Below are 24,303 nucleotides of genomic sequence, written 5' to 3'. Positions count from 1 at the left end.
GATTTTCTGTGTGATCACCTGAAAATAATGCAGACACTGGAAACTGCTTTTCTCTGTCTTCTCAGGAGTGAAAGGGCTGATGAACATGGATCCAAAAGAGAAACAGAATTTGTCTTTCCTTTATTTCAGAGCTGCTGCAGATACATTCAATATATTGTCAGCTAACTGTCTTCACTTTAGTTGATTGATGTCTTGATTCACTACTCTGAACAAAGGCATTAATGGAGAGAAGCAAGTGCTGCAGCTAAAAACTCCTCTGGTTGTAGAGTATGACTGTAGAAACGCTGCATGAGCAAGTGCAGAAAACTTTCAGTCCCTGCTGCCCACGACCAGAAGTAATCCTCACGTTATCAGCAACCCCGTTCCCTTGAAAACCTCGATACAAAACATTTCCATTAACATAAGCCATCAAAGCAAAATGATGACCTGATAAATTGTAATATTATGCTATTTAGTAGAATATCTTAGGCTCTTCCATTAAGATTATGAACTTCTTCCTCGCTGGAGATCCCAGTCAAAAACTCATCCTGTCAGTTTCTCACATGCCTCAGAAGGGATCATTGTGGTTGTTCTCCTTTGGTTTTAGGATTTGATGCGTGCAAGCTGCTGGGATTCTCCTCTTGGGATCTTGGGAACACACTTGGGGCAAGGGAAGGAATGGTGCAGTTCCACCTGTCAGGGACGGATCAGAAACAATTCATCCCTAATGAATCTAGTAGGAATAATTGCTGTTTGCTGCTGTTTTTATGGTAATTCACTTGCAGTTAAATACCTTTTTTTCCCTGTGCACATTGTCACCTTGCTACAAGCACAGGGAACTCTCAAGTAAACATGGACCCATGCTGTGAAAATCACTACACAAGGTGGGAACCTCATCGCTCTGCAGTGGTTTCTGTCACCGTCAGGTGATTTTCCTGCCATGGGGATGGCCCCCATACCACGCGCATGCCACACTCTTCATACAGCCCATTAGCTCCTGGGTGCTCTAAATTTTCCCCCCTCTTTTACTACCTGATAAAGTGCAGCCTTTCTCCAGTAACTTCCCAGCAGGAGACTGGGAGAGGGATGTGCCGATTTACCCGGGTTTTATGGGGAATGAGCAATCTCATTAAACCTTGGGGCTGCGGGGCAGGACCCTGCCCATGCCTCCAGCCCACCAGGGCTCTGTAGAGCCCCTGGCCCGAGCTGGGTCTCAAGGTGAGGCAGGGATCCTCCCGGAGGCGTTGCTTTGCTATAAGGCATTTGTTGCTATTGCCACGAGAAAGCTCATGACTTTCCCATTGTTCTCCGCTTTGAAACAAGGAGAATGAGCGTGCGAAAGAACGAAGTGCCTTTGCCACAAATTCATTGTGAAACCAGGAGAATTTGCATCGCCTCCACTCGAGGAGGCTGTCTTCTGCAGTCTCATCTGAAAACAGACCGCAACCTGCTTTTATGTCCTTTGTGCCCGGCTGACACGCCGTCATTTCCAGTCATTCAGCCCTGGTGCTACTGTACTTTGTTTTGGGCTTCATGCTTGACCTATGAGCTGAAATGCTAATCGCTGATGAAAATTTTGAGTAATATGAAACTAGTTTCAGCCAGAAATGTGGTAAGGTCATTTAGGACATGTTGTGTCTCAAGTTTAAAATAATAATAATAATAAAAGCTTCAGACTATGGTTTAATTTTTAACCAGCTGGTGTGCTTTCAGCTATATCCCTAAAGCTCACATCTCTGCTGTTTTGCTACCAGCACGGGGGAGTGACTGTCACTGTGTGTCTGTGGGCTTGTGAAAAAGCCATGTGTACAACATTCCTCCCTTACAGCTTTATCTGCTGGTGCTGGAGTAGGCACGCTGATTCCACTGGTTAACAACTACTGAATAAATGTATGGCCATGCCTTTAGGAAAAGGTGATGCAAGGGATACACTTGGGGGGGGTTAGACTGCTGTTACCTCTGTAAATGTATGCGTATATAAAACCATTATAATTTTATCATATTTTATATATTTTATTATATTTTTATATTTTATTTTTAATTTGTATTATATTTTATTTTTATATTTTATATTTTTATATTTTATTTTATTTATATTTTATTTTTATATTTATTATATTTTTATATTTTAAATATATATATTTATATATTTTATATATTTTTAAATTATTTTATGATGGCTTGTGCAAGTATTACGTAAACTGTGCTTTATAATGCGATGGAGAAATATAGTCTAAAATTACAGTATCCTATACTTTGAATTTAATTTTAACTTTAGATATCATAAAAACTTGCTAATTAAATAATTGTAGATCTCTTAGAAGTTTGTAAAGCATTTACAAAAAAGCAATTTATGCTGCAGGATGTAGTATATACAGCTCAAGTACACTATCTTAAATCCAGATTTTCCCTTGAAATAAAGAGATTGCTGCCATAGTAAAACTAGAAGAAGGCTAGAAGGAGTTAAGGGCAAAGGTACGGATGGGTTCCTACTCAGGAAAGGACCAAATTCATCCCTATAGACACACCTGTTACAGGGAGCCCCTGTGCTCCTGTAGCTGGGAGTTGCTGCCTCTGCCCTGCACATTGCGTGCAGGTCCCCATTCAGCTCTGCCCGGCCCCTCTGGGTCCCTCAACTCATAACCGTTAATTTTCTGTGTTTTCTTGGCTCTAAGTGCGTAAAATAATGAGGGCTATTCTGTAGCCCACAAGAGGAATGTTTTTATGTCAGGCCATAAAAGTCTGTGTTGCATGTCCTGGTTGCTGATGTTAGAGGATGGGAAGATGTGAGCGTGAGACAGCAATAGTCCCTTGTCCTCATGCTCCTGGCTGGTCCCCAAGGCTCCTAAAAACTACGCGTGGCAATTCACATAGAGCGAACCAGGTGACCCACTTTGAAAATGAACTGGGGAAAGAGCCCAGAATGAGAGACTCATTGTCTCAGGTGATGGGGATCAAAATACATCATCATTTAAGAAAAAAGAAAAAGGTACTTAAATTTGTGGAAGATACACCCATTAGTAGCTGTTATGGACAAAAGTTTAGGTGCACCACCTGTCTCAGAAGGTCATTCCACAGCTGTAGGAAGCAGCAGGATGCATGCTCCTGGGGAGCAGTGCTCTGCAGTGCTGCTGCTGACCCATGTGGTCCCATCAGCAGGATCAGGCCTTGGAGTCACCTGAGTTCGGCTCAGTGGTGAACGCCACCACTCTCCATAAGTCAGTGCACATGCTTGTATTTATTCACATATTTAAGAACATCCATAATGGTAGCATTTGGCTATGGGGCATTTAGGTTTGTACGCACCTAATTGTAGGAATGACCCCGCCAGCAGTTATCTCGACTTACTTATATGTGCTGTGTCCATGATGCTATAACTAAAGTTTAATGATGTATTTAGCATAAACAACATACTGTTCACAGTTAATACTTATTTCTTTGCTTATGAGTAAGCTAAGCTAGACATTGATTTTCACTCTGTGGGTTTTGTTTGTTTGTTTGTTTGTTCATTTGTTTTTGAGCCTTTATTGCTCCCCCAGGCCTCGCAGGGCAGCCAACTTCCGAGTAGGTTTTGTCATGAATATCCTCAGCTTCAGACGGGAACTTTGTTTTCAGCTTTTGTGTAATTTGTATCAATTCTGTTGTTTTATTAAATGTTCTGGGTCTTAAGCTTGCTTACACAATTTTCACGGAGAGCAGATACAGGGGTGGGGAGTTTTATTTAAGGTTGCTCAGCTTAAGTTTACAAATGATCCTCTGCAGGGCCAGGTCGCGTTCAGTCACCGTTAGGTGGGTTCAGCAGCTAGACCTAAATGGGTACTGATGTATTATTTATTCAGTTCAAATACCATGTATTGCCCAGTTCCACGCTGGTTGTAAAACCAAACTCATACAGACTTGAAGGGAGCCATCCAAAGAGCACAATGGAAATGCAAGCAAAAATTTATTCAGATAATCCTAAGTTACATGAATCACATTGGTGAAATGGCAATAGGGAATCATTTTTTATTTTATTTTATTTTTTTAGAAAAGCCTGAAGATCTCACATTCACAGACACCTCTAGATCCTAGAAGTGAGGCTTTGCATTGACAAGCAGTTACCAACAAGCAGACCACATGTACTGGTTAGAAGCCCCATTTCTGTAGTTTCCAGTCGTTGTGTGCGTGTATAAGATGTGTAAGGCCTTAAGAAATATGATGCCTGTACTTGATGATTTAGCAGTACAGCTCTTCAGCTGCTAGGTGTACGAAACAAATTAAATCAGAGCTGTCAGATGCTGGGCAATTATAAAGACAGAGTGATGACCAAGAGAAAGCATTAACCATTCACAGCCAGCTTGTAAATGGCTTGCAAGCATAGGGTGTGTTGTGCGGAGACTTTGGGAGGATAGCATTTTAGGATTTTGCTGGAAACAGCTGGGAGTAGACAGGGAATGTGCAAAAATGGTCCCCTGTGGGGAGGCGGTGGGACAGGAGATGCTCATGTGCGGCATTTCCCAGCCTCACCTTGCCGGTGAGATCACGTCTGGCGCTCCCAGCCACTGCCTGGCTTCTCCTCCAGCTAAACAGCACCTGGTGAGCCAGGCTCCCCACACCCCTACTTGTTTCCTAAAGCTTTGTCCCAGGGAAATTTGTGGTACTACTTACAGTGGTTCTTAAATCAACGGTGTTTCTCCTGCTTGTCCTGCTGTAAAACGTTTCACAGCCTTGCGTGCATATTTCTTTAATCTTTATATGCATTCCGTCACATTTTAGTTTTCATTTTGGGTGGTTGAAAGATCTAAAGACTAATAGATTCCAAAATTGGGAAGGCACAAAAGCTGAAATCATGTTCAAAACGCTTTTTCTAAAATAAAGTTGAGACATTGTCTAAGTGCAATAAAAGCTAGTACTTTACCTGTGCTGTCCAATAATGTTCATAAAGTCCTTGGCAAGATAAATAATGCCCAGGCTCCTCTCACTAAACCTCCTGGGAGTGAGGTTGCATCTAAAAAAAGTCTTCATGTCTATATGCTACAGCCTAGTACCTGCTTGGGAAATATTTTACCACAGCAGGAAGACCCTTTCTGATTTGGATGATTACTTTAATCACCTCCAGAATTTGCATCATGGACTACTTTCCTGAGGAGTAACAACTTCCAAAAATAAGCTACTGGGATGGAGTCAGGTGAAGGTTGTCTTCTCACTGCTACATGCACTGAGACATCCAAAAGCTTTTAGGAGAAAAGCCGTGTATAACATTGACACCTGAAGTGAAAGGATGGGTCCTTATGAATATTCCTCCTCATCCTTTCCAAATATATCCAGACGTATGAATGAGTCTGCAGGCGGTGTTGTGTTTCGTTGTGTTTTGTTTGTTTTGTTGTGTTTCAGGGAAATAAAAAGCGCTATAGCAGCATAAACGCTGCAGTCGTAGCATTACATTTAAGGTTTCACTAGCATAAATATCAGCCCGTCTCAGCTAACTAGCGAAGCAGGAAGGTTTTATTACTCAGGGCATGGGAGAGCGCAGAGGTGTGTTCTTCCAGCCAGTGGGATTTAGTCAGTGCTCTGGATGCCAGAGGGTGGCTTTGCCAACCTGGTGGGAGGCGATAAAGAAAATCGGAAGCTAGAGAAGCTGCTGGTCTTCTGAGGTGGGGGAAGTCTGTCACTCAGGCTGGGATTCTTTTTTTATCTGTGACTGTATCCAAGAATTAGCGTACTTAATTAAACTCCTGTGCTATACAGACACTTATCTTGCAACATATGGTCTAATTAAATAACCAAATTTTCATTTCTCATACCAGGAAACATTTATATGTGTGTGTATATATATATATATATTTTTTTTTCCCGAGTTTTGTTCTGCTGTTCTGTGACTGGGGCCACCCCTGAAGGCTGTAACTTCTAATTACCAACAGCTTTTATTTAATAATCTTGTAATATATATGTCACTGAGAAATTAAATCTGATTCTAGCTAATGAAAAGGTCACTTCAGAAATGTACCAAATATTAAGCTGTGGGGATTCAGTACTTTCATTAATATTTGCACTCTACAGAACTTACACAGCAACCAAATCGTGCATATTTTAAGAGGGAAACAAATAGCTGAGATTGATGCCTTTTTTAATAGTACAATGTAATTTCTCTTGGAAGCACTAGACCTCTAATCTGGGAATTTTGGCTGTCATTCTGCTACTGTTTATGAGCAATTTTAATGCAGTAATTACATGTAGGGAAAATTGTTCACTAGGTTTATGAGATAAATGGGATTTATTTATTTATTTATTTACTTTTGCTGTTTAGTTGTCCAATATTTATATTGCATGTTTCTGGGAGCAATGGTATACAATAATGTAATCTGGAACGGCATCATTCCTTAGAAATACTGATATTTTGAAAGATTCGTTCACTGTAAGTAAAAGGCAGCTCATTAAACAAACAAATGAGCTGTCCTTAGAGCAATCAGTATTTACTGTTAACCAAACAGCACAGTAAATAATGAATTGCAGGTAAGGAACTACAGATAAGTATATGCAGTGAATTCAAATTACTTGAGTTAAGCCTGAGGCTGACAGAAGAGGGAAACATAGGGAGGAAGGGGAAAAGGAAAAAGGAGGAGAAGGGATCAGAAATGTAACGTTTCTTGCAGCGTTCTTGTTCATTGTGCTGAGGAAAGGTTTTCTCCCATCAGCTTTTGCCACCCCAGTGCAAGGGATGCTGCAGCTAACTCCTAGGGAGAACAAAGGAGAATTTGGGATTCCTGGGAAAAAAAACAGGTATCCAACTCAAGCTGCGGGGCTGTTCCAGCTTCCTGCAGAGCAGAGCAGTTGTTTTTACCAAGGTCAAGATTTTGCAGGTTTTTATCTGGCTCACACTGGCCCCCAGGAGAGTGCTGTGCTTTGGCACTACTGAGACCGAAACCTGCCCCTTGCTGCCAAGTTCTTGTGCAGCTACCTCATTTATTTCTCCAAGTTGCTTAAGCAGTTAAATTGTTCATTTGCTAGGAACTGGCACGAGATGAGAAATTTTGGTTTGGGTTTTAATCATCATAGGAGCGAAGCATCATGCTGCCTGTTTGGGTACGTGGCAGCGCTCGAGGCTGGGATGGATGGGGGAGCCTGGGAGATGGCCGGGGTTGGTGATTTGGGAAGGGGCTGAGGGGGTGTTTGGGTGCTGGATATGGGGGGGGAAGGTCTGTGAGTGGGTGAGGGAATTGGCAATTTCATCTGAGCTGTGGGCTTGAGGCTTGGTGGGAGAGCCAAACCATGACTGTCGTACAAAGCACATGGTGCCTGCCGGCCCTGCCTGCATGTCACCCTAACTGAGGTTACTGGCTTGATGAGGGATGTCTCCACCTGTCCGTCCGCTGAGGGCCATCATTTTTTTTTATCTTGAGTTTAATCTGTAGCTGCATAACGCTTTGTGCCATTCATGTAAAAGGAAACTCCCTCCTCCTCCTCAGTCTGCAGCCATAGCAAACCGCCTGCCTTCTGCAATGTCAGTGGCCGCTGCTCTATGCCCCAGAGCACCCTCAGCATGTGAGGGAAGAAGAGGGCCTTGCTGCCATCAGTGCTCCACTTGGGAGCAGCAAGCCTGGTCGGACTTCTGTGAACAGAAACTGCAGCTGTGTGGCTGGGGGATTGCTGTCAGAGCTTCTGTGTCACTGTGAATGACGGGGGTGGATCTGGACCTGAGGGTCCGTGAGCACCAGGAAATCCCACACAGGCCGAGGCTGCGCAGCTGTCAGGTATCGGCACCTGGGGGATCAGGGTGCCTCCAGGCCACGTGTGCCCACCACACACTGGGCTGCAGTAACAGAGCTTTGGAAGGGCCTCTTCCTCGCAAGTCAGGGCTGGGAGGAATCATGCCAAAGGAAATTTCTAATGCCACAAACCAGAGTGTGCTGCTGCTGCTGCTGGGTGCTGCCTTAGCTGCACCTAGTGGGTCCCTGTCCCCGTGTCCCTGTCTGTGCTTTTCCCCTCTGCCCGGCGAGGCACTGAGCAGGTCAGCAGCTTCTTCCACTAGCGAATGCTTGGTGCCTAAGATACTTATAAGACATCTGTTTTTAAGCCTCATTTCTACACAAATGAGGCTTATGGGATTATCATGTCTGTCTGTTGTCCTCTCGTTGGCCAATTTCAATCTTAAACCTGGGATTTTGGTCTCAAAGATGTTGATTTCCAGGAAGGTTGAAGGAATAAAAGTTATCCTGGTAGCACCTTTGCAGAAAGGAGAGCTGACATGAGAGGGAATGTGCTGGGTGAAGGAAATCTCAGCTCTGTGCTTTGTAGGGCCCTGGCTTGAACAAGCTGAAGGGGCTGTGCAGCTGATGCATCGGGTGGTCCCTGCATCGTAGCAGCCCTGTCTCAGAAACTGCTCCTGCAAAATTATCCTGACAGCTGAAGTCTAAATTTTTCATGACGCATGTCCTGTAAGTGCTATGAGTTAGCAGATACAAAACATACCATGCGCTCATTAATATTTCACTGAGATATTGCAAATGGTGCTGATAACTGAAACTCTCCATGCACCTACATTTCTAGGGCTCTCTCTCCTTTACTCCTCTGTGAGTTGCACTTAAACACTAATTAGAGCTGAAATTTTTCTCCTTTGGCTGGTGCCCGGCATTTTTGCCTTGTAATGCAGAGCCTAATGATGTACAATGGATTGTGTAAAACCTACCTGCAGTAGTTCTGGGATTATGGAGTAAAAGCGGAGGTTTCATATTCTGGTCCTTATTAATGAACTAAATTGGATTAAGCCTCCTTTTTTAGACATAAATGAAAGATAAAAGACATATGAGATTTATGAGTAAGGTCATTAAAGTACTAAATTTCTCTCATTAGGTCTGTTACATTACTTTCCAACTTGCACAACTCTCATTAGAAAAATTTATGAACTGGAATGATTACAAATATACCATGTTTTAAGCCATCCCTGCTTTTAATTGCAAAGCAAAAAATAATTATAGTTCTGTGCTATAATTGATATGTACTTTTTTTGCAAGTATTTTTTGTTAGAGGTTTAATGTAGAGCCTTCCCAAAGCCAAGGGGTCGGGGGAGAAGAGAGGAAACTGTACCACTTTGTGCAATTTAGCTGCAAATCCTGAAGCATTGCTTTACTTTAGTAACCTCATTAGAACCAAGTTAATATTGCAAGCTAATATGGCTCTTTCTTCTCCTTGCTAGACGTCCAATTTCCCATACTTACATCTGATTTGAATTGATGGTGAGAGGAAGCATAAGGTATCTCTCATTCTGTTTGGACTCCTTGTTTACAGAAGAGTGATGGAGATGCTATTACACACAAAAAGGATCACCATATGCCTGTTTTTCTTTGTACTGAGTTTGGCAGCAGCTATTGAAATACCATTATCAGGTGAGTTGTAGCTATTTACTGAACACTTTGCTGTTGTGTTTTGGTATCCTTTTTTTTTTTTTTTTCATTTTTACCTTTCCCTGAAGAAAAAAAAATATTAAGTCCTACTTTTCAGTTGTTTTATTTTGAATTTAATTCTGCCAGAACATGGCCTTTGGGAAATCCAGAAGTGATAAAAATGTAAGACACTTTGTTTGGACTTGTTTAAATGCAGCAGTAAACTTGTCTAATAACATCTATCTGATGTTCAAGATCCAACACACCGCTTAGCTCCAAGGGTTCTGCTTTGTCCTTCACGTAAATTCCTCATTTTGGCTCTAAATCTCCCTGAAGCTTGGATGATGTACACGCAGCCTTATTTACTTGTCTCACAACCTGCCATCTCAGCCTGAAGAAGGAGCAGGTGTATGTCTCAGAGAGTACATTAGTCCCCAGAGAAGAATTTCCTATGCCTCACGTACCACCCTGGGGAGCACTGGCTTTATCCATCTCTGACAGGGAAGCATTCAAACTGCCTGTTTTACATGGCTGTTATGTGTTCAGTACACGGGAAATATGGGACGAGGCTCGTATGGGACAACCCTGTGAAAGCCTGTGGATGCCAAAGCCCGGGGGAACCAGAAGGATTACAGATTACAGTTTGCTTTGGGGTACAACAAAACTCAGCAGTACTGGGTTTTGGATGAAGCATGCTGAGGGAGAAGGAAATGTAGGCTTTTTGCAGGAGTTTAGGTGCTGCGGCCTCAGAGCAGGACATGGGCCCTCTGCAGGGCGTTGCGTGGGCCTGCCACGGGCTGTTTGCTGCCGGGATCCATGGCTGCAAAGGAGATGATGATCAAGCAGGTTTCTAGCATATTTTCCTAAAGCTACCCAAACTCCAGTGAAGGAGATGGAAGTGTTTTGAAGGAAGGTACCACAGTGGCTCCCAGTGTTTCAGTAGAGCAGAAGTGGAGCTGGGACTGCAAAGCGCAGGACAAACTGTCTGGGCAACCACTGTCCTTAAGTACCTACACGGGGGAGCCATTGAGCCCTCAATGTACTTTAATGAAGCACTTTATGTTTTAATAAAAAGGAATTATGTCTGATCAGTGGAGCTGGTGGGCTTGGAAGTGCTTGGCTTTGAGACCACACAGTATGGTATGATACCCTGGTTTGCTTCAGCTTTGAGCTTCTTGGGCTTAAAAGAGAAACCAAAGATGTTAATTTTCTTCCCGGTTGCCTATAACAATATGATGATCCTATTATCCCCTGCTCCACAGCAGGGTGCATCCTCCTTTCTGCAGCTCTGTTACACAGACATTTGCAACACTTTAATTTCCTTAGGAAAAGAAAAGTTAGTGAAACATCACTGCATAACTGCGGTACTGCTAGTGGCTCGTCTGCTCTGGAGGGTGCATTAGGTCGTCTGTGCAGCCAATAGATTTCCTTGTAATTTTATCAATAGATTTCCTTGTAATTTTATCCAGGATGGAGACAAGTTTGCTACTTCATGTGTGTGTATCTGTGTCTGTAAGTCTGTGTATTACAAAGCCGGCTATTAACTTCACCATGGAATAAACATGAGGCAAGGTAGTGCTCTGGCAACCAAGATATTCATACACATGTGGGCTTATTTCATGGGGGATATTTTTGGGGTGAGTTCTGCCTCATAATTTCTTACTGAAACAAGTTTCCATATGGTGAAAGCCACAGGCTGTTGAGTTGCTGTGTTTATAAACAAGTGTGTGGTACATGTTGGGAGCTGCACCGTCAGGCATGCAGCTGGTTATTGAAAGGTCAGTCCTGCTGTAGCCCTGCTCTCCAGCTCTGCTCTGGCTTTGGATTTGGCATTAGCATGGCCCAAACTCTTCTCTGTTTGGATGGGATGGTTATACGTGGAAGCAGACACCAGCAGTGCTCACTGAGGGCATGGCCAAGTGCAGTCAGTGCTCCAGCTCATGCGGCCGAGGCATGAAAGTGTGCAGTTTTGGGAGCAGAGTGCTGTCAACCACTGTCAAGCCAGGAAGATGATGATGATCATCCTTTACTTAAAGCAAGCCTCAGTCTTTGCAGCAGTAAGGCAATTCTGACATTGTACCTTTCAGAGAAAGGCCTTCAGCAGTTTTGTTTGAAAGGGGTTTTAATCTGCTGCCTCTTTGTGTTCAGTTGCACAGCTTCCAACAATCACGGAGCAATCTCACACCCAGGTTGCCTACCCTTTCGATGAGGACTTTACAATTAAATGTGAAGCTAGAGGAAATCCACAGCCCACGTAAGTACTGCTTTCACTTGGAGAACCAAGTAGAAATTGGGTTTGCTTTTAGCCTTTGCCAAACATTATTCCTTTTCTGAGGAGGAAAGGAACAGCTGGTGTACAGGAACCAGCTCGTAATTGCAAGGCGAGGTTAAACTTTGTGTTTACATTTAGACCATTCAGCCTTTTTTTTTTTTTTTTCTTCTTTCACTCACTACATGATTAGATATTAACATGCCTTTTTCTTGTTAGGTGGTGTTTCACTTCTCCAGCACAGGCCAAATTCACCCCATGATACTCATGGCCTGGGCTGGGCTATGCTGCAGAAGACAAGTGGTGTGCAGTGGCTCTTCTGCCTTTTCCACAGCAACCCTAAAAATACCAAATATGTTTTGTGATTAACAAAAACATAAAAATAACATAATGAAAGCTCCTCCTGAGACTTTCACTACTGAGTGGTGTATGGGCTAAATTAACAACTGGTTCGCATGTAATTTTTGCTGTTTAATCCTTCCCCTCCTCTTTTTTTTTCTTTTCTTTCTGATTGGAGATTTGTATCTTAACAATTTTTCTTCATTTCCTTTTCCTTTGACTGTTTGTCAGTGGATCAGTGAAAAGTTCTCCAGTGTATTTAAATATATGTGATAGAGTTGACCAGGCATTAGGACCCCATATTCCTCTCTGCAATGTAGCAAGGCATTATTGCCAGTACTGCTGAAGAGCCAAAATATACATTTCTGTTGGCATTAAGTTGCTATTTTTAAACACTGAAAAATGTTGACAAACATACATTTCACTAAATGCTTATTATACTGTAATTTCCAGCTGTCTCAGATTCTGAATCAGTTTAGCCCATCAGTTTTAGCCCACATTCAAGCTACCTGAGACTTTGAGATACATCAGCTGTGATCAATACTTAGGCATTCATCAAAATCACACCCCAGTAGCAACAAAACTGTGTGTTCGATGTCAAAACCAGGAGAAACTCAGTAGTCTCCTCAATTTCTCCTGGGTTTGGTGATGGTACCTCCTGTAGATGGTGAGAAGAGCTACTACATATGCCAGCCAAAAGTTCCAACTATCCTACAGATAGAGTTGTTTTATTTGGTGTTGTATTGTGTTTTTTGTTTGTTTTTGCAGACCTATACTTCCTTCCACAGTGTGGCTCTTGCTTTCACAGATAGCATCTCTCATTTATTGTCCTTGCCTTAAGCTCTCTATTCTTATTTCATGTCACAATCAGTTACCCAAAAGTAAAGTGTCCAATAACAGAGACACGCCCAATAGCTTGCACAAGCTATGGCAGCACTGAGTTCATTTTACCATCCACCTCCTTTTATTTCAAGCTTTTTTCTTTTGTTTTGACACTGCAGTGTTGGAATGATATTTACCAGTGGCTTTGTACTGTAGTGCACTCTACCGTGACTGGTCCTTTGTGACACTTGTATTATTTTTCAGCTTCAACTGGACTAAGGATGGAAAACCATTCAATTTATTGTCTGATCCAAGGATAATTACATTCAACAACTCTGGGACATTTGTGATTCAGAACCATGGAATCATCACCAATTTTCAAGGGAAATATCGTTGTTATGCATCCAACGTGCTCGGAACTGCCATGTCAGAAGAAATTGAACTAATTGTTCCAAGTAAGGGCTTTTGCTTTACTTTCATTATGCTTTTTAAGATTAAAAACTATGGGAAGGACCAGTTACCAATGCAATATATAGCAAAACGTGTATGGTTTGTAATTCAATGAATACTGGAAGGAAAACTTTGTCCTCCCTGTAATAATTTTATTTCATTCCAGTTTTTGAGGCCAGAAATCTGAATGACAAAATCTGAATGCAGGAGTTCAGACAATAACACTGGTCTTGCAGGTTTTCAAATGCTGATACCGATGCTCCTTACTACCTTTATTGAACACAAAAGCAACTAAGTAAATTGTGTATGTTTTCCCAGATCTATTAATTTGGAAAACATTTATTGTTTACTTCTGCTTTCTGAGTATCTTCTACCACAGTTTGCTTCTAGAGGATGGGTTAATGGGTAAATTAGCATAAACTTTTTAATAGCCATCTCAGGAGAACTGGGTGTTCAGTGACAAAATAATTATTTGCTTTGACTTGGCTATTTAAAAGCTTTTATAAAGCACTTGCTTTGCCTGTTCCATAAAACCCATAAGAATTCTTTTCTAGTTTGTATTTACTTAAAGCCTCTACTTCCTCTTGTGATGCTTCCACATGTAATACTTTGCTCTTGCTGTAAAGAAGAAAGCATAAATATTCATGAGAATTGTAGTCTGATAAATTCTCTACCTAATCTAGCCAGACAATATTTGTGTGTGATCTGATGCCAGCACATCATCAATATATAGAAATTAAAATATTTGGTGAGAGAAAACAAGTAGGGACAAAGGAAGAAAGAAAGAAAGAATGGCATAAATCATGAAATCGTGAAAAGAATGCATTAAAAATTAAAAACAGTGAACAATAAAGGAATAGGAAGTCATTGTCAGTGAAAACAAAACTGGTTGGAATTAAATCTCATTGAGGAAAGAAATTTGGGGGAAATTTCTGAGTTGAAGTCATCTTTCTAATACTAGAGAAATGTGTTTGATAAAGAATTAGGAACCGTGTGACGTTTTTACTTTCCAAATGTTTATTGGAAAGCAAAAGCTGCTAAGAGTCATAAGACTATAATATTTCAGCTTGGCAACCATGACTGAGTGACCAGAAATTGGGAAGACAGTATGGCCTCCATCTCAGTACAAGGAACATGAAATCAGGAGCTCGGGGGGAGGATGGGAGAAATAATGGCATATTACTGCAAAACAGCAGGCGATGCAAATGTTTGAAAACTCAGGGGAAAGTGATCTAATCAACTGTAAGTTCATTAGTCCGATGTCAGTAGCATTCAGGGTATGGTGTAAATACTTAAGGGGAGAATATTAAAGTCCTGGAAGTGAATGGGAAATTATCTCAAAAATATAGTAGTTAAAATTACTGATCACAGAAATGTGTCCTTCCATCGTTAGCATAGAAGGCAAAGGGGAATTTGGGTGACTTTCAGGACTGGGGTTATGGAAGTGGGATGAAATTTACTGGTAAAAAGTTTAAGGTCATCTTGCTGGGCATTGGTTAGGACAATATGGTTACAATGGCTTTGTACCAAGAAATTTGATCACTTGTATTTTGGGAGTAGTGGAGGACAATAAAGACACAATTGGTCATAAATTCTGGATAGAAATTCATGAAATTAGAAGAGAAAAATTTAAGGCAGTACTTTCTCAGTGGAGTAGAAGGGACAAGAAATTTCAGTGTCTATGTGATGAAGCAGGGTAAGCACATAAAAGTAGATATGTGGTGTAGGTGTGTGAGAGAGAACCAACGATGCAGGGGAGGTTTTTTTTCAGTCTCCCACTGATCACACATTTCCAAGTTCCTACAACATGTTGGTACCAAAGGATCTGAAAGCACCAGGCTCATGTGGAGTTGGTGTGCCCACACAGGGACGCATTTCCACTGCCTTCTCATGCTTTGCAGTGACAGATGGCCACCTGGCTATAAAAGCCTATGTCTAGCAACTCAGCTCAGATGAAACGGGCTATAAGAAACATGCATAATCATTTATAGCATGTTTTTGTCATTGTAAATAATTTTGAGAAGTACTCTAGGCATAGCCAGGCAGGGGGGAGTGGTGGCACTGTGGTCGTGCTGAAAGTAAAAAACATTGCAGGGGCTGGGATTGTTCCTGTGGGAGGGCTGCTAAGCATAATGTGTAAATGTATTGTTGTGAGCATGAAAGGTAGGATTTATTTTCATTTTAGATGGTTTAATGTGTTCTTTTTTTTTTTTTTTCCTTGGGAAGTTTATTTCATGTTGCACTGTGTTGCATAGTATTGCCTAATGCTTGACATTTGGTAAGGAATTATTAAGAGTATGTATATTGCTGTATTGTTTTGTCTCCACTAACTTGCAGTTGCTTTAAAGGACTAGCATTCCTGGTGCAGAAGAGAGCTGCACAAGGCTTAGGACAGTAGGTTAAAGTTTACTGAACTAGTGATCTACGTTGTCTCCACAGGTAGGACAATGCAGCTATGTACCAGATGACAACTGGATTTTCAGGCAGGATCAGGAGAGCAATGCAGACACTCAGAGCTTTGGACAGGACATAATTATTTACTTTGGAGCCTGGCCAGGGCAACGGGGTTAATGCTTCTTATATTAAGCAAAGTGTCTCAGACTCATTAATTGTCAGAAGAGTTAAAGACCTCCTTGTCATGTTTCAGTGGAGGTATGTCACCTCCAGCAGCAGCACTGACAGCCCAGGGCTCCGTTGCTATCAGACCACACCAGATGCTTAAAAAGGGAAAACAGGAACTGGTTGATGTTTGTATCTGGGACTGCTGAATCTGTACCTAGGGCAGATAATTTTTCCTTCTAATAAAAAATTGTCTATACCAGCTTAAATAGATATTAAATATACTGGAGGTAGGATGCAACAAATTGAGAAGTTCCAAACATGTTTGTTAATGAATATGAGAGGATTTTCAGTGCTACCACATGCAAAGTTCTAAATCCAGAAAATAAATAGATTGTGCAGGTAATATATTAAAGGTATTTAACCAACCCCCACACCTTTTAAGGCACGTTTCCTTTTATTCATACTCTCTGCCATTAATTCTTTCATTTGACTGTGCAATGTAGACACTGCAAATTAAATCAGGATTCAGGGAGAACAGAAGACACCTTTCATTTTCTAAAGTGCTGGATAGTCTACAGCTCTGCTCGAGTGAAAGAGATCTGCTGGTGCACAGAACTGCTGTAAATTAAGCAATCAGACAAAGAAGAGTTTGGGAAAAATTACCTCTATTCACCCACAAGTTTTGAAGTGGAGACTGGTACATGTGAGATCACTACATGCATTCATGATAATGATGCAGAGGTTGCAGTGCCTTGCCAGCTGTATTCAAGTAAAATTTAAGCTACTTGGCAAGTCACTATGCCAAAGAAGTGAAGAAAAACCCAGCAAGTCAGACTAGGTTAGTTTTTTCATAAATAACATTTCCACTGCACAGAAGTAGAATACTGGGTCTGTAAGGAAAGTGAGGTTGCTGCTGAAAAGGAGAACAAAAGACTGTTTACTCACAGTAATCATTCCAAGAAAGCAATAGAAATGTCAGCAGAAATGATCACTAAATGTCACCAACATAATGAAAGCACCACACCTCCCCTACACGATGACATTAAGAAGAGTGGGGAAAAATGGGGTATCAAGATTGTCAAGATTTACAAAGTCCAGATTGTTACTAGATACATGCAGAAAGAAAATGAATTTAAATGGTGAGAACACAGACTTCAGCTCCCCTCCTCCTGTATTTAGGGAATCTATTGCTTGAATTACTGAGTAGGTCCAATGCCAGAAAAAGGAGAAAAAGTAGGGTTTCAACTTTTTTAATTAACTGTAGTGTAAAAGACTGTTCATGGTAGACCGTTAAAATTTATGTTCAGTATTTCTAAAGCCTTTGCTCTAAAAGACCAAAGATCTGAGGATGGAAACATAACCTGAACATAAAATTGTCCAGGGGCAGCCTATGCTAAGGCAAGGGTGTCAGTTTCGCACTCCAAAGGAAATCCAAGCCTATATTAATATAAGAAATAATAATAATTAAAAAAAAAAAAAGTGAAGTAATCAGAAGATATTGAGTTGATACTAGAAGAAGAGATCTCAGTAACACACTTTGTGAAGGCATTCAGTACAGCATACTCATTTTATAGAACAGAAAACAAAAGAGAGAAATTTGCTGAGAATTTTCACATAGTGGGACTAAAACTTAAACTTCCTGCCTCCTAAATCAGTGTCCTGTACCTCTGACAACTTTTCTGGCCAACTAAATCATTGGGATCACTCTCACTGTAGCCAGTGACCATCATTTTGGAAAGGGTGATAGAGTTTTACACAGAATAACAGACTGTCACTGATTCCATCATAAAAGCTTCATTGAGAGTGAGTGGACTGACAGCCACGGTCTTCCTGACAGCCAGACTTTCCTAACTTTTTCAACATAATGCAGCAGTTAAAAAAATATATATGTAAATAAGCAGATTATAAACTGTACAAAGGTTACAATGAAAATTACAGATATAACTACTGCCTGTACAACATGGACCAGAATCACAATTGATGTACTGAGATGAGTATTGGGAGCTGCCAGGCTGCATTCAGTATAACTCATGTAGCTGGTGATTGTAAGTGATGTTTATAATTCTTTGATATGTTTAACTGTTCACTACACAAGATATAAATATGTATAACAAATTGCTTAGCTACTAATGAAGTGTCTGAGGAGCTGGGAATTTCCAGGATGTAGAAATTTCTTGACTATTTCTACTTTTCCTCACCATTATATCTTTTAAAGATTTAGTTGTGGAGAAGAACTTCACATCCACGATGGATCAGACTAAACATCCATCTAGTCCAGGACACATCTCCAACAATGTACACAGAGAAAGTCATAAAAACAGACCTCACATACAGTGTTGTCTTCCTGCAATGGTTTCCCAAAATATATGCTAATTACTGACTTATAATGAGCCAACTCTTATTTTACATCAGATACTGGTAGGAACCAGATGCAGTGGTCCCAAGGACTTCTACAGTTACTTGCAGAATGCTTTTCCCTTCAGTTCAGCTTCTCAGTGCTTTTCCCAGAAACATGTAAAATACCAGACTGAATGCACTCAATTCTCTAACTGGTGTAAATTCACATCCTCAGTACGTTTTTAGTTGGGTGAAGTCACTGCAGTTGTGGCAGTAGGACAGGAACTAAGCTATAGGATGAAGCATGCTAATAGATACGTGAATAAATCTGCAGCAGTCTTGCTGGTGCCTGTGTACCATGACTCAGGTTGTTGTATTTCTATACAGCTAAACTCAAATTCACATTTTATAGTGCATTGTATTGTTCTCCCTCCTGTTTGCTTTTCATTGAGATACTGCATTTTCTGAACAGATAAGAAATAGGAGGGAGCGACCTGACCCAGTCTCCTTTCTGAAATTTCTCTCAGCCAAACTAATTTGTCAGTGGTATTTCAGCCTAATCTCAAGTACGGTTTTGTCATTAAACTTTGAGTCACCCCAGGGATTAACAGAGCCTGGTTCCTTACACAAATGGCTCTGGAAACTGAAAATATTTCATTTCCATGGTTTACATGCTGCCAAAGCACTGTGATTATGTTTTTTGAGTGCTGTACATCATTCAAGATAGAGACTTGGCAGAAAAAAGTACTTGGGCAGTAATGCCTTTCCCAATATTTTTTGAGAACCTTATATAACACGGTGTGCTTTTAGAAGATTTTTCCATATCTGAAGTCAGGTGTTTTGTCTGCCCTGTGGCTGTTTCACACATGCCACTTGATTGCTTGTGTCGTGAGTGTCCTCCAACTTGTACTTCAGCAAGCCTTTCTTGGAGTCATTAAATAACGTTGTTCTCCCCTGTGTTATGGATATGTGTGATGTAGCACTTGGAGCTATGCTGGATTCTCTGGCCTCTCTCATTATATCTGTGTGTTGGGAATTGCATGAAGGATTGACACGACATTTTTAGTGGTATCACTGCAAAGAGATCAATTGGTTGTAAATTTACAGTGTCCATGTGCTGCATTGATAACTCTATACAGTATTAAACATTTTCATGATACTATTAATCTTGTATGCTACTTTCTAGCTTAATTTGCTTGTGATAGTTTCTGAGATTGGCCACAAATCAGTAGTGATTGATTCTGAAATGTCCACTAATTAAAACAGAGGAGCATGGTAAAAAAATATGTTGCCTGCATGTATGTACTGAAGACTAATGGGCAAGAGCTGAAGCCTAATGTGATATTAGCTTCTTAGTCTTAATAAATCTCCTCATGCGGAATTCAGAAGCAATCATTTTTCTAGTCTTTCAGACCAATGGGGCACCATCAAGTAAATATGTTTGTCAGGAGGTTTGACTCAGGAATTTGTTATGAAAATTGAATTTTCCTCTCTAGCAAAACTTCAAGAGTTCAAAACAAACACTCCAAGTTACGCATTGAGGGAAAATCAAAGTTTTTGAATGTTTTTTCACAACGAACGAAGTGAAACGAAACAGCATGGAAAAAAACAGGAGCCCCAACCACCTCATGGTTCAAGTATCTATTAGAGATACAAGACACTGGGATTCGTGGTGCTGCTTCACCTAGTAGGGACCAAAGTGGACATTTGGGCCATACATTTAGATGAATACCTGCGCTGCCAGCTATTGACTCCAAGACAATGATTTTTCACTGTCTTCTGGTGGGAATTACTATCTTCTTGCTTAATTAGGTAATTATTGGCTACAGAAACTGACTGAAAAGGCCAGTGGCTATGGCACCCAATTGGGATATTGGAGACCCATATTTTGTTGTTGTGCCAATTGAGGCAGAAAATGGGTTTGAATAACAGTTTCCAATGCCCTGGATGAGTAATCTCCCTATCGGTCTACTTGCTGGTCTCCTGGTTTTGTTGTATTAGTCCCTTAGAAATCCCTTATCCTTCACCTGATCCAGCTTTCTTACCTTTGTTGAGAGTGGTGTACTTTTGGGAAAAGTAAGCAAGCTTTAGATCAACAAATTGTCTTTTTCCTACTGGAAAATGTTCCCCCTCCCCTGCAGTCAGTAGATGCACTTTGCAAGGGTTGAAGATTATAGGTTATTGCACATATTGTTCCCTCCCTTATCTGAAATACCACCTACAGAATGTGTGATGCTCATTAGCTCCATTTTGTCTCTCCTAAGAATTCCTATTGTATTAATAATCCTTCCGGCGATAAAATCTATGCCCAATCTGCATTCAGGCAATCAGCATTATAGGGATTGCTTCTTTTTGTGTTCACTAATCCTAAATGAATAAAGGCTCCTCGGAGTCCTGGCCTGTGTTTCTCACCCTCTTTCTTTGGTTTGACTTCTGCTGTGTGACACTGCAGCTATCGGGCAGTGATGCTGGACCACTGATGTTTTAAATTGTTTATTTGCTATCAGAGTTCTTTCTTATGACTCGAACACCAGGAAGGCAATATTTGCTGTGCCAAGTTCGCTCTGCACAGCCAGGATGCTTTCATTCCTTAGCTTTTAATTGCTGTTAATTTTACTGTTTAATGCGGTTGTCTGAACTGAAACTTTCACGAGTTTAAACTTGCCTGGAATGAAATCAGAAGACAGTGTCCGCCCAGAAACTGTCTTAGCTAAATTCATTTAAGGAGCGGTTGCATTCTGCAGACTAATTTCTTTGCAGTAATGTCTGAGCTGCAGCCTCCCAAGTGCTTGGTTTGGGGCGGGTTCCAACCCAGCTCAGTTTCCTCTCTGCTCGGATGCGCTCCAGTTGCATTTTGGGCTGCCGAGACTGTCCAGGTTGATCAGGTTTACCAAATGCTGTTCAGGCTTTGAATAGTCTGCTTACTCAAGGTGTTAATTGAGTCCTTAATCCATGAGTTATTGAACCTGTATTTAATAATAATGCCTCCCTTTTGCACCCCTGTGTATTCCTTTGTGCAAAGCTTGTACCTGCGCCTTGCTGAGAAAGGCTGCAGGTCTGCACAGCAGACAATTCACACCTGAGGGGGTGAGGAGGCAATATTGTCTTTACAGAAGCCTTCTGCTTCATCTAATTCAGGAGAGGGATAAGAGACAGACAGACTCCTGCCACAAGGCAGACTAGCTGCCTGGTGTCTGTGCTCACCTGCACTGACTTGCAGTGGCTTCTTGGGAGCTACTGCGTAGCCAGGACTTCGCAAAAGATGCTGTACTCCCAGACTGATCTCGTATCTCCAGGGATCCACCTGTGCCCTCTCCTCTATGCCCATCTCAGGATCCCACTTCAGTTCTCTGTGGCCTTTACTTGTCCCTCTTAGTGCAAATAAATGAACTGTAGAAAGCATTTGAAAGTAAATGCATTAAAATAAATCTTAAACAAAGCTCATAGGTATCACAGGCAAATGTTAAACTTCAGGAATGAATAAAACTAGCAAAAAAATCTTGCTCTTAGTAGAATGCATTATTAATCTGTATCACTTGTTAAAAATAGTAGCAACTAAAGGCAGAGAATGCAAAAGGTGATGTTAAGGTAAATATCTTATTAAGGACCATATTAAAGGGGAAAATTTCAAACGGTAAGAATAAAAGAGGAACTTTGCTTTTGTACAGGTGTACCAAAATTCCCAAAGGAAAAAATTGAGCCCCTTGATGTGGAGCATGGTGATTCTGTGATCTTGCACTGTAACCCCCCAAAAGGCATTCCACCTTTGCATATCTATTGGATGAATATTGGTAAGTAAACAATTTGCACACAATTCATATGAGGAGACTCAAAACATTTGTCTTCCAGAACACTTTCATTACAGGTTTATAACTGATGGGAGTGGTAATTGTGCAAGTGCTTAGGAAAAAGATCTGAATATTGGAAAACAAAATTGAAAAATTGGGAATGGAGTTATATTTTTACATAACTCAAAGTTAAATTGTAGAGTACAGTGATGCAATATATTATTAAATACTAGATATCAGAAAGCTTAAATATCAGTAAATAAATTTACCAGTAAGTAGGCCTACTGCATTTACAGCAGAGAGTAAAATGTGTCAATATATCATGTCTATCATTACTATTTTCTTCGTTGCATAAACTAATGATTCATTTATGTTAAGAAAAAAACATCTGTGCCAGGTATGCACAACTCTTTCTTTGTGGTTTTCTATCACATCTGCAGCATTTGTATTCTGTAGGAATTTCTGGCTCTTGAGAAGCAAAGTAGCACCATGACATGAAGGGTTTGTTTCTGACACTAACCAAGTAGTTGCAGAGACAGGGTGCCAGATTAAACCTCTGATCTTATGAGGCAGCCTCGCTACTCCTGATATACATATTTAGCACAGGCTTGCATTTGGCTGGATCAACAAGGAGACAGTACAGCATCCTCGGTCCATACTAATGCTGTCCTGCCCTAATCTGTAGTTACAGAGGAGCAAAGTGCTGGGGAGACTGGTTATAGGGGACGTTTGCAAATGGTGACCTCCGTACCAGCATCGCAGGCCTTTGTATCAGGGGCAGGTGCTGGTCATTTCCTTTGACCTGAGCAGGAGCCGTGCCCTCGGCATTGTATATAGAATATTGGTAAATAACCCATGGGTTGGGCTGGGCCTTCTGCCTCTTTCGCGTCAAAGTTAAATTCTGTATCTGGAAGCAAACATATGACAAGAGAGCATTAGTAGTCATATTGGTGAAACAGCTCAGTATCATTACCATATCATAATTATTTTTTCTTGCTAGATTTGCAGCACATTCCGCAAGATGAAAGGGTCTCCATGAGCCTTAAGGGAGATCTCTACTTCGCAAATGTGGAAGAAAATGACAGTCGAAGTGATTATTGTTGCTTTGCAGCATTTCCAAGACTGAGGACGATTGTTCAGAAAATGCCAATGACACTGAAGGTTTCCCGTTGTAAGTTTGTGGCTGGGTTATTTCTTGCTTTCTGTTGTTTTTTCTTTTTTAGCTCCCCAGGCAACAGTGAATGCAGATGTGTGCCCTGTGTCTCTGATGCGATTCCCTCTGAAGAAAAGGCATTCTACCGTGCTTATTCCTGCATTATTAACCTTGTTCTAGCACTAAATTCAATGGCTAAAAGTTTTTTGCATATGTGGGGGCCCAAATGCACCCTTTTGTCCCTTCTGCTCTCCCAACAGTAAAAGATGATGGTGCATGAGGGAAATCTGCTTCTCCGGTGGTCCGGTGGGTCCCTGATGGGACTTTAGTGGGTCTTGAGGACTTTGTGGCCTCCCTGTCCCTAGGTGCAGGCCTGGTTGCTCTGGGTGCAGTGGTGAGGTCGGGAAGAACAGCGCTCAGGGACCAGGCTGCAGGCTCAGCCCTGGAGGCCTCTGTGCCTTTGCTTTCACCATGCATCACAAAAAAAGAAGGCACAACTGTCCCTTCCCTTTTCCCCAACGAAAAATGGGATGCTAGTCAGCAGCAAGCCTTGTAAATTCCTTTTTGGGACCTCAGCAGCAGCAGTGACTTCCGTGATGGCCCAAAGCAGCAGGACAGGATGCTTTTTGGGCACTCTCAGCTGCATTAAATCAGCAAGGCCCTGCAGATGCTGATGGAGCTAAGGCAGCTTACACCAGCTGGAGAGAGCCACCCCATTTCGCTTGAATCTCTTTTGGATGTAATAAATTCTGGTGAGGCTTGTAGCATGAGCTAAGACTGCCTGTGCCCTTGATATCAGTCTTCGGTTTCACTAATGCTTCTGACCTTTGGGGCTTATGTAGCCCAGAAAGCAAAGGAGATTTTTCTTTGTGAATGAAAGGCTGATTTTTAATGTATGATTTTGAGAGTTTCTTGTTGGGATAAATAGATAAAGGATTAATAATGGGTTTGTATGTCTTAATACTTGCTTAAACCATATCTTGGGATAATAACTGTGAGGCAAATAGCAAAATGACATGTTGCCCTTCATAGCTTTTACAGTCCCACACCCATGCACATGCAGATTAGAGAAAAATGGGGCAGGGTTTGATTCCGAGACCTCTGAAGGAAAGACTGCAGTGCCTGCATGTTGCCATCGAATCCCTGAGACCGGGTGCAAGTGTAGAAGTGAGGTGTGCAATTGCAAGGTTTTGTAAACTTATCTGGGGACTGCCCCCTCTGCTCCAGGCCAAGTTCCTTTTGAGG

General features: G+C 41.4%; 1 protein-coding gene across 2 annotated transcripts in view; it reads left to right on the top strand.

Annotated features, from left to right (window-relative positions):
• Window positions 1-24,303, top strand: part of CHL1 (cell adhesion molecule L1 like) — an 82,220-nt gene that overhangs the window by 18,543 nt on the left and 39,374 nt on the right. For both annotated transcript variants that reach the window (XM_035546875.1, XM_035546877.1), the window contains exons 2-6: window positions 9,152-9,341; window positions 11,487-11,592; window positions 13,033-13,223; window positions 21,786-21,908; window positions 22,906-23,076. In XM_035546875.1, the coding sequence (XP_035402768.1) occupies window positions 9,251-9,341; window positions 11,487-11,592; window positions 13,033-13,223; window positions 21,786-21,908; window positions 22,906-23,076 (682 nt within the window). In that variant the 5' untranslated portion in view covers window positions 9,152-9,250. The remainder of the gene's footprint in view (window positions 1-9,151; window positions 9,342-11,486; window positions 11,593-13,032; window positions 13,224-21,785; window positions 21,909-22,905; window positions 23,077-24,303) is intronic.

The sequence above is a fragment of the Cygnus atratus genome, chromosome 10, assembly GCF_013377495.2.
Source record: "Cygnus atratus isolate AKBS03 ecotype Queensland, Australia chromosome 10, CAtr_DNAZoo_HiC_assembly, whole genome shotgun sequence".
Classification (NCBI taxonomy): Eukaryota; Metazoa; Chordata; class Aves; order Anseriformes; family Anatidae; genus Cygnus; species Cygnus atratus.
Note: the sequence above shows the minus strand (reverse complement) of the source record. Positions and strands in the feature narration are given on the sequence as shown.